At 36.4% G+C, this 9,714-nt stretch overlaps 4 protein-coding genes across 4 annotated transcripts in view; 3 read left to right on the top strand and 1 right to left on the bottom strand.

The window, feature by feature from the left end:
* LOC104710822 (ABC transporter G family member 38-like) overlaps positions 1-15 on the top strand; it is a 6,366-nt gene extending 6,351 nt beyond the window's left edge. The window contains exon 17 of the mRNA XM_019229913.1: positions 10-15. Within this exon, the coding sequence (XP_019085458.1) occupies positions 10-15 (6 nt within the window). The remainder of the gene's footprint in view (positions 1-9) is intronic.
* Positions 653-3,509, top strand: LOC109126392 (ABC transporter G family member 38-like). The gene is made up of 10 exons (XM_019229912.1): positions 653-750; positions 827-962; positions 1,041-1,112; positions 1,202-1,305; positions 1,387-2,108; positions 2,185-2,268; positions 2,344-2,477; positions 2,557-2,956; positions 3,038-3,292; positions 3,384-3,509. Exons 5-10 carry the CDS (start codon positions 1,836-1,838, stop codon positions 3,507-3,509), a joined length of 1,272 nt encoding a protein of 423 aa, XP_019085457.1. The 5' UTR covers positions 653-750; positions 827-962; positions 1,041-1,112; positions 1,202-1,305; positions 1,387-1,835.
* LOC109126652 (ABC transporter G family member 38-like) lies at positions 3,448-4,351 on the top strand. Its single transcript, XM_019230424.1, has 3 exons — positions 3,448-3,649; positions 3,731-3,985; positions 4,077-4,351. Exons 1-3 carry the CDS (start codon positions 3,515-3,517, stop codon positions 4,332-4,334), a joined length of 648 nt encoding a protein of 215 aa, XP_019085969.1. The 5' UTR covers positions 3,448-3,514; the 3' UTR covers positions 4,335-4,351.
* LOC104710821 (probable 2,3-bisphosphoglycerate-independent phosphoglycerate mutase) lies at positions 4,480-6,705 on the bottom strand. The gene is made up of 6 exons (XM_010427481.1): positions 6,594-6,705; positions 6,155-6,487; positions 5,926-6,071; positions 5,554-5,830; positions 5,187-5,459; positions 4,480-5,118 (listed from the first exon to the last, which is right to left on the bottom strand). Exons 2-6 carry the CDS (start codon positions 6,464-6,466, stop codon positions 4,639-4,641), a joined length of 1,488 nt encoding a protein of 495 aa, XP_010425783.1. The 5' UTR covers positions 6,467-6,487; positions 6,594-6,705; the 3' UTR covers positions 4,480-4,638.

The following is a 9,714-nucleotide window of genomic DNA, read 5'->3' as shown; positions in this document are numbered from 1 at the left end:
TCAATGCAGTTATAATCACAGTTGTGTTTTCACAACAAAAGGAACATCACAGTACGGTAGAGGATGGAATCATATACATGGGAGCTATCTATTTGGAAGTGCAAATGATTGTATTCTCTGGTTTTTTCGAACTTCCCATGACTATTGATAAGCTTCCAGTGTTCTACAAGCAACGCCATTTCAGCTTTTACCCATCATGGACCTTCTCATTACCAACCTCAATCATAACCTTCCCTTTATCCTTCGTTGAAGTCTTCATTGTGGTCTTCTTTACTTATTACTTCATTGGATATGATTTTACCATCACATCGTAAGCTTGTCTTAACGAACCATAAGTTTTTTCTTTGCTCTATATATTTTTACTATTAATTGCTCTTTTTTTGTTTCTGTTACTATAGGATCTTTAAACATTATTTAGTTCTAGCATTGTGCGGACAAATGTCGTATGGACTATTTCGGTGCATCGGTGCAGTGACTCGAAATCATGTGGTTGCAAACACAATGGGATGTCTTGCTGTGATGTGGCTAATGACATTCAGCGGCTATGTGTTGTCGCGAAGTAAGTTTTAAGGAGGTTGTTGTTGTCCATATTCATTCTTTAAGTGTATGATCCATAAGCTAATTAGTGATGCATTGTGATGCGCAGATCAAGTGCACAAATGGTTAACATGGGCGTATTGGACATCACCAATGATGTATATACAGACAGCTGTTTCGGTTAACGAATTCCGTAGCAAGTCCTGGAAAGATGTAATTTTCTGGAAACCGTTTCTTAAGTTGTCAACACAGTTTTTCGGATCCAAACTTTACTATGTAATATATGCAGGGTCTAGGAGTTGCGGTCTTAAAATCGCGAGGATTTTTTGTAGAAACTTACTGGTATTGGATTGGACTTTTAGCATTGATCGTATCTACAATCATGTCCAACGTTATTACATCTTTGAGTCTGGCTTATCTTAAACGTGAGTGTCCTCACTTACTCTTCCTACATCTATGTATTAGATCAATACTTTTAAACGTAAATTTTTTTACTTTTGTAGAATATGGAGTATCCAAGTATGCCGTTATACCAGATGAATGTGGAGAGACTGATAGCAACAATATTATAACGGGTAAAAACTATTCAAGAACGACGCAATCATTCTCTCTTTTCATCTCCTTTAAAAAAATCATGATCACAAAAATGGTTAAAAATATGTAGGAGTGGCAACAACGAGAACTTGCAACGACAAAAAAGTTCTTATACCATTCAAGCCTCTATACATGACGTTTGAGAACATCACATATTCTGTTGATACTCCCAAGGTATGTGAATAACATTTTCAATAAGCGTAAGAGATTATTCAAAGACTCAAGTATATAATTTTTATAAAGAGGATTTTGTAGGAGATGAAAGAAAAGGGCATAGCAGAGGATAAACTGGTACTATTGAATGGATTAAGCGGTGCTTTTAGGCCGGGTGTTCTTACTGCACTTATGGGCGTGAGTGGCGCAGGCAAAACTACTTTGATGGATGTTTTAGCCGGGCGTAAGAACACAGGATACATTCACGGAGATATACATGTTTCTGGAGTTCCTAAAAAACAGGATACCTTTGCCCGTGTTTCGGGTTATTGTGAACAATCTGACATCCACTCCCCTCTATTAACAGTCTATGAGTCTCTTCTTTATTCTGCGTGGTTAAGGTTGCCCCCTAATATTGACACACATACTCGAGAAGTAAAATTAAGTGTTTTAGTTATATAATAGTATAATCAAAAGATCACCGTTATAAGATTCAAGAAACCATATAATTAACTAACATAGAAACGTTTCAGCTCTTTATTGAAGAGGTGATGGAATTGATAGAGTTAAAAGCATTGAGGGAGATGTTGGTTGGACATGTGGGAGTTAGTGGGCTTTCGACTGAGCAAAGAAAAAGAATGACAATTGCAGTAGAGCTTGTAGCCAATCCTTCTATTCTATTCATGGATGAGCCAACATCTGGATTGGATGCAAGAGCGGCCGCAATTGTCATGAGGACTGTTAGAAACACTGTTGACACTGGAAGAACTGTTGTATGTACCATTCATCAGCCGAGTATCGATATTTTTGAATCCTTTGATGAGGTAACTCAGAATTTTTACTCTTTGTGTTTTTACTACTTCTATCTTTAGCTATGCACCTAACTTTCATTTTTTTTAGCTTTTCTTGTTGACAAGAGGAGGAGAAGAGATCTATGTTGGTCCAATTGGCCACCATTCCTCTCAACTAATTGAATATTTTGAGGTAAAAGATAATAAGTGAAGTTATTCGATTAACACCATCTCGTTCCTCACAATAACTGAACAAGATACTTTTTAGGGAATAAGAGGAGTAGGAAAAATAAAGGAAGGTTACAATCCAGCAACATGGGCCCTTGAAGTTACAACAAAGGCAAAAGAAGATGTTCTTGGTGTCAGATTTGCTCAAATATACAAAAACTCAAGCCTTTACATGTAAGTGGAGTTGCATTCATAAAAAACATTGCTCGAGTCTTGAAAAATCTCATAAGTATTGTTTGTCTATGGATGCCAGGAGAAACAAAGATTTAATTAAGGAATTGAACGTGGTTCCTCCTCATGCACAAGACATTCATTTCTCAACAAAATATTCAACATCCTATTTCACTCAGTTCCAAGCTTGCTTGTGGAAACAGCACAAGTCATATTGGAGAAATGTTCCTTATAACGCAGTGCGTCTCAGTTTCGGGGCTGCTGTTGGAATCATGTATGGAGTCATCTTTTGGAGCCTCGGCAAAAGAAAAGCAACAAGACAAGATATCTTCAACAGTGTAGGTGCAATGTCAACTACTATTGGCTTCTTAAGCTCACAAAGTGCGGCAACTGTGCGTCCTGTCGCTATCGCTGAACGTACTGTTTTTTATCGAGAAGCCGGTGCTGGAATGTACTCGGCTCTACCCTATGCATTTTCACAGGTACTTCATTTCTGTACCAATTAATCCTATCATATGCATGTTTTGGTTTCTAATCTTGAAAACATGAAAACCATTTTGAAGGTGATAATCGAGATTCCATATACAATGGCTCAAGCTTGTATCTATGGAGCTATCGTCTACGGGATGATAGGATATGAATGGACAGCTTCCAAATTTTTGTTGAACATATTCTTTACCTTCATCAGCGTCTTGTACTCTATATACACTGGTTTTATGGTCATGGCCGTAAGTCCTAATCAAGAAATCGCTTCGATACTCAATGGTATCATATCCACATCATGGAACGTCTTTTCAGGATTTGCTATTCCTCGCCCAGTAAGTAACCAACCCTTAGTTATCGAGCCTCTTTTTAAAAATGTTTTAACAAAAATATTCACAATTAAATGGATATTGAAATATTTTGCAGAGAATGCCGGTATGGTTAAGATGGTTCACGTACGTGTGTCCAGGGTGGTGGNAATCATGTATGGAGTCATCTTTTGGAGCCTCGGCAAAAGAAAAGCAACAAGACAAGATATCTTCAACAGTGTAGGTGCAATGTCAACTACTATTGGCTTCTTAAGCTCACAAAGTGCGGCAACTGTGCGTCCTGTCGCTATGGCTGAACGTACTGTTTTTTATCGAGAAGCCGGTGCTGGAATGTACTCGGCTCTACCCTATGCATTTTCACAGGTACTTCATTTCTGTACCAATTAATCCTATCATATGCATGTTTTGGTTTCTAATCTTGAAAACATGAAAACCATTTTGAAGGTGATAATCGAGATTCCATATACAATGGCTCAAGCTTGTATCTATGGAGCTATCGTCTACGGGATGATAGGATATGAATGGACAGCTTCCAAATTTTTGTTGAACATATTCTTTACCTTCATCAGCGTCTTGTACTCTATATACACTGGTTTTATGGTCATGGCCGTAAGTCCTAATCAAGAAATCGCTTCGATACTCAATGGTATCATATCCACATCATGGAACGTCTTTTCAGGATTTGCTATTCCTCGCCCAGTAAGTAACCAACCCTTAGTTATCGAGCCTCTTTTTAAAAATGTTTTAACAAAAATATTCACAATTAAATGGATATTGAAATATTTTGCAGAGAATGCCGGTATGGTTAAGATGGTTCACGTACGTGTGTCCAGGGTGGTGGGGATTGTACGGAGCGACAATAGCTCAATACGGGGATGTAGAGACGCAGCTCGATACGGGTGAGAAGGTTGTTGAGTTCATGAAAAATTATTATGGTTACGAATACAGCTTCTTGTGGGTTGTTTCACTTGCCCTCATTGCTTTCTCTTTGTTTTTTGTATTTATTTATGCTTTCTCTGTTAAGACTCTGAATTTCCAGAAGAGATGAGAATTTGTGAACACCAATATTACCGCATTATCTACTTGTTTGTTATGAAATTAGGTTTTTGTTATCGGATGATATCTTTTGGTAATTTAGTTTTTGAATGTATCACTGGAAGCTTAACAAACTCTTTGTCCTCGTTGGAACCATCTTACCAATCAAATCCTTATAGGAAAAAAGTGATGTAAATAAAACCAAAAGAACCGGATTAGATATGTTTCAACTTGGAACGACAATAACTAAACCTATATTGTCAAGAGTTTGATTTATTACACTTCCAATATTCTCAAAGAAAAATGCGAAAATAAAATCATACCTCTAGTTTAAGAAACTTAGTGATGACTCCCATCATTTCACCGCCATGGAAACGGCCAAGACATCCTCTTGCAGCTGCAGTCTCATTCAGCTCTGCAACTGAATCTCCACCAATTGCTGGAAGAGCTTCCCTACTCCCACTGTCTTCTTCTTTTCCGGTGACAACTTCACCTGATTCCACAACCGTTGGAAGTGGAAAAGGGTCCAAAGACGTCTCTAATAGAACTGATTCTCCTCCAACTGCGCTCACAAAGTCTCTTAATCGGCACATTGTGAATGGGACAGGCTCGAAGCTGTGGTCTCCATACTCAACAGGAGTACAATGATCACCAGTCACACATAAGAAATACTGGTAATTTGTACAAGACTCAGCTTGCCATAGAAGCTTAGCAAGCTGACGTATCGCCTTATCCACAGCTTCTAAACCTCGAACTTTGAACATTGTCGCCTTGTCATGGCCAGCATCGTCTATAGCCTGCAAGAATATAAAATCAGACAGGATCGTTGATTTTTTGTGATAAAAGACAGAAAAAAGGTCGTTACCTTTATGTGAAGGAAGCCGAAATCATAACCATCTGATCTTCCTGGTTTGTGCCCGTCCTCTCCCGGTACAAAGACATTAGGGCAGGGATTCATTGGAGCTGAGAGCGCATTGGCTATAGCAGTTGCTTTCGATGTCAGAAGCGTCCGGTAATCTCCAGTGGCTCCTGGAGCTTCTAGAATGTCAATACCAAGAGACATACCAAGTCCGGCAATAATCTTTGTTGGTGCTACCATACACGGCCACAAGCCGTGCTTCTCTTGAAAAGGGGGTACCTAAATATATACAAAACCCGTAAACAGAGATGATGATACATGAAAGCACTAATAAGCATTTCTACGAGAGGCAATAGGATTCTGAAACACAGACCTCGATTCGAATACCACAGCCTCGTAAAAGGACGAGATTGGCAATATTCTTGCCTTGTGCAGCTCTCTCTGAATTAATCGGGTGGGAAACAAGAATGCGTGATATCTCCCTGGATAACTCGTTAACTACTTTAGCAGTGTGATTGGCTTCTTCTGATTCATCCAAAGGTTTAGCCTCAAGAAGCAAACGGTTATCTTTCAGTGGGTCTGTTCCAGATATATTCCCACTAAGTCTTGGCCCTTTTACAACCACACCACATCTATGCTCCGTTGCATATCTATAGGAACAAACATAAAAAAAAAAGCCAACCTTTAGCCAAGAAAAACACAAGCCACCCAAAATCAACAAAGCTTCAGGAAAACATTTTGCAACCTGACTCTCACTTCATACTCAGGGAAAGATGCAAGTTTCATGCCATCAAGAGCTGCACAAAGTATAGGACCTTCTTCTTCGAAATGTCGATCAGCTCTCCTACTAACAACAATTCCAGATTTCTCATCCAAAGTTGCAAAATTAGACTGCAATAACAAAAACAGGGTCCTCACAAACTATAAATGACAAAACAATGTTATGAAACAAGAAGATTAAAAGCACCACAAACCTTGAAAGCTATATCACCTGGTGACATTGCTAATCCTGCACCCATAGACTCAAACGCACCACGACCTCTGTAATACACCCTTGGGTCATAACCCATGAGAGAGAGATGAGCTGTGTCACTACCACATCCTAATCCAACTTCAACTGGATCCATCAAACCATTGATCCCAGCTGATGCAATTGCATCTAGATTAGGTATATTTGCTGCCTGTAATGGAGTTTTGTAACCTAATTTTGGTATTGATACATCTCCTAAACCATCGATTAGGACAAAAGCTACTCTCTTTTTCACTTCTCCGTGACCTTGTTCCATTGTTTTGTTCAAATGGGTAATCTTGAAAACGAAATAAAAAAAAAGGGAAGAGGTTTTAAGAATTCAACATCAGAACAAAAACGATATAATCTGATCGCACGCAAATCAAAATTTCCAACTTCTTTACCTGAGAAACAGAGAACTGATCTTTCAATTGAGAGAATGTAATTCTCGAGCATCAATGACAGATTGGGTTTTTGGCTTTCTCTTTGTTTATTTGTTTTAAAAGTATCTTTAAGGAAAGACGAATAAAGGGATTTAGGGGGTTATTGGATGCTTGATTTTAATGGATTTAGAAACCCAAGTTAAATCATGTGTTATTCAATCATTCATTTTAAAATATTTTTTAAAATTCTATGTTATTGGATCTATGAATTCTAAATCCTAATTAAAATGACCCCTTATTCATTATTAAAGATTTGAGTATGGATTTGATTTCATATTGGATTTAGATGGATTTGAAAAGATGTTTTACTTGTAAATATAGGAATTGGAAATCCTTGGTCTCGACCTAGTTATTTGGGTGGATTTGGAAAAAAAAAAACAACCCCTACGTATAATAGCAAACCATACAGAATTATCATAATAACAAACATATTTTTCCTCTCTGCATTATCGTAATATTGATTTTAAGCCATTTTTCTACACAGTCTACATGGAAGACATGTGCGCATGGCAGCTCTCTTACATCTTTGTCATCTCCATATCTAGTCAAGCAGATGCAACAGCTCTGCAAAACCAAATGCAGACAATTGTTAATAATTGAACATAAGGACATTGTACGCCTATATACAATTGACGTAATATTAAACCAACGATAATGAAACGTAAAAGCATACAGATCATGAAATGTAATATTAAACATAATATTATCGTAATATTAAACATAATATTTCTGCATTATTGTAATAGCAAACCAACGACAAAAAGATCATGAAGAATTACACCTATAAGACCAGACATAACAATACTGAGAGAAAGAAATTCTTTAATGAGAAAGCAGAAAAGGTGTTCTTCGGCCAGTGATAGTCAGTAATAATAATTAGCACCATCACGTTACGCTTAATCCAACCATAACGCTCATCAGTCAACATGCTAACAAAGACTTCTTTCATTCCTAACTGGTGAATCACTTTAACTGCATCGTAACGAACATTTTTTTTCAAATTAAGAACTTTTTTTTCAAACCTCTCTTTGTTCTTACAACCCAAGAACAACAAAGAAAATATGCCAATTAGTGGAGAGAGACAATAACATCAAACATGTTGACTGATTCACTTGAGAGTGATACATGAGAGATTATTTTTATAAATTCTATTTTCCTTTTATAAATGTTGAATTCTATTCTCTAGGATTTTCAAATCCACTTTCTTTGACTTTCAAATCCACATTATTTGATTTTCAAATCCATATTATTTGATTTAAAAATCCATGGATTCCATGTGGATTTCCAAATCTTATAAGGATTTCTAAATCCATTAAAATCAAGGATCCAATAACCCCCCCTTAGAGATTTTTAAACCCAACCGAATCGAAACAACAAAAAATTTGACCGGTTAAGATTAAACCAGCCTTCGAATGGGTCTAGAACTTTTGATTATTATATGGACAGTTGATGGGCAACTTACTAAGTCTAGGGCCCTGTTTGTTTCATCTAAATAATCAATTTAAATAATTCATTTTAATGTCAAATGACCTAACAAACAAAATAAAAAAATAGTTCATTTAGATGATGTATTTAAATGCAAATGAGTTTGTTTAGTTTATGATAATTTGTTAGAAATGTTCTTTTTGAATATTCATTTTCAAAAAATATCTTTTTTTGAACATTTTTATTTTTATCATTTTTTACAAAATTACAATATGTTAAATTAATTTTTAGAATTTTTTTTTAAGTTTAGGTTCTAATATTTTACATTTAGGATGTAGTTTTTAGGGGGTAGGGTTTAGGGTTTAGAATTTTATCATTTTATGTATTTAAAAGGATTATTTTTGAAAATGAACACCCTAAAAGGGTATTTTTGTAAAATGACATCGAAAAAAGTATTTTTAAAAATCCTATTGGTTTATTTACATTATCATCTAAATGGATTTGAATAGAAAAATGACTAATATGCCCATGTTTTGATTTAATACTTTTTTAAATCTTAATCTTGACCATACTAATTTTAATTACTGATCTAAAATATATATATATATATATATATATATATGAATATATTTGTATTCAATACCAAACAAAAGTTCTAAAAATCCTATTATCAATATTATTATTTTTGGCATTTATAAATTTCAATTTCAAGAATCTTTGTTGCGCTTTTGACAAAATTGTAATTTTTACATTTTGGTGGGAAAATGTAAATTTGCTTTGGCAGAAAAAAATATGTTTTTATAATTTTAGCGGAAATGTGATTTGCAATTTTGGCGGAAAAATTGTGATTATGCGATTTTGGAGGGAAATTATGATTTTACGGTATTGTTGGGAAAATGTGATATTGCAGGCTTAGCGGAAAAATTAGATTATGCGTTTTGGCGGGAAAATATGATTTTGTGTATTTTTTGGCTGGAAAATGTGATTTTACGTTTTTGGCGGGAAAATGTGAATTTGCGGTTTTGGTGGGAAAATGTGATTTTGCGTTTTTGGCGAGAAAATTTGACTTTACGATTTTGGCGGAAAATCTGATTTTATGTTTTTGGTGGAAAAATGTGAGTTTGCGTTTTTGAAGAAATTATTTTGATTTTCTGATTTTTGAAGGCAACTATCCTACTCATGACTTGGAGATGGGTGCTGTAGTTTTTGCCCTGAAGATTTGGAGATCTTATCTTTATGGTGCAAAGGTACAGGTGTTTACAGATCATAACCGCCTGAAGTATATATTCACTCAGCCTGAACTGAATTTGAGACAGAGGCGGTGGATGGTGCTTGTGGTGGATTATGATTAGGAGATAGCCTATCATCCTAGTAAGGCTAACACGGTTGTAGATGCTCTGAGTCGGAAGAGGGTAGCTTCGGCTCAGGAGCAGGAGATGGAGTCTCTGGTAGGGGAGATCAGTGCGTTGAGCTTATGTGCTGTTTCACAGGAACCGTTGGGTTTGGAAGCAGTAGATAGAGCAGATCTTCTGAGTAGAGTGCGGTTGGCTCAGGAGAAGGATTTGGGGCTGGTGAATGCCTCTAAGGATGTGGATTCAGAGTATCAGGTCTCAGATAATGGTACTATCTTGGTGCACGGTCGGGTTTGTGTGCCCAA

Source organism: Camelina sativa, chromosome 9 (genome assembly GCF_000633955.1).
Source record: "Camelina sativa cultivar DH55 chromosome 9, Cs, whole genome shotgun sequence".
NCBI classification, from domain to species: domain Eukaryota; kingdom Viridiplantae; phylum Streptophyta; class Magnoliopsida; order Brassicales; family Brassicaceae; genus Camelina; species Camelina sativa.
The sequence above is the reverse complement of the archived record's forward strand: the minus strand, read 5'-3'. Positions and strand labels throughout refer to the sequence as shown.

Excerpts from the sequence above, each read along its gene's own strand:
- LOC109126652 (XM_019230424.1), top strand. The coding sequence starts at position 3,515 with ATGTCAACTACTATTGGCTTCTTAAGCTCACAAAGTGCGGCAACTGTG. Across the intron at positions 3,650-3,730 it reads TACCCTATGCATTTTCACAG|GTGATAATCGAGATTCCATA; the intron begins GTACTTCATTTC and ends ACCATTTTGAAG. Across the intron at positions 3,986-4,076 it reads GATTTGCTATTCCTCGCCCA|AGAATGCCGGTATGGTTAAG; the intron begins GTAAGTAACCAA and ends AATATTTTGCAG.
- LOC104710821 (XM_010427481.1), bottom strand. The coding sequence starts at position 6,466 with ATGGAACAAGGTCACGGAGAAGTGAAAAAGAGAGTAGCTTTTGTCCTA. Across the intron at positions 6,072-6,154 it reads CAGGTGATATAGCTTTCAAG|TCTAATTTTGCAACTTTGGA; the intron begins GTTTGTGGTGCT and ends TTGTTATTGCAG. Across the intron at positions 5,119-5,186 it reads TCGGCTTCCTTCACATAAAG|GCTATAGACGATGCTGGCCA; the intron begins GTAACGACCTTT and ends ATATTCTTGCAG.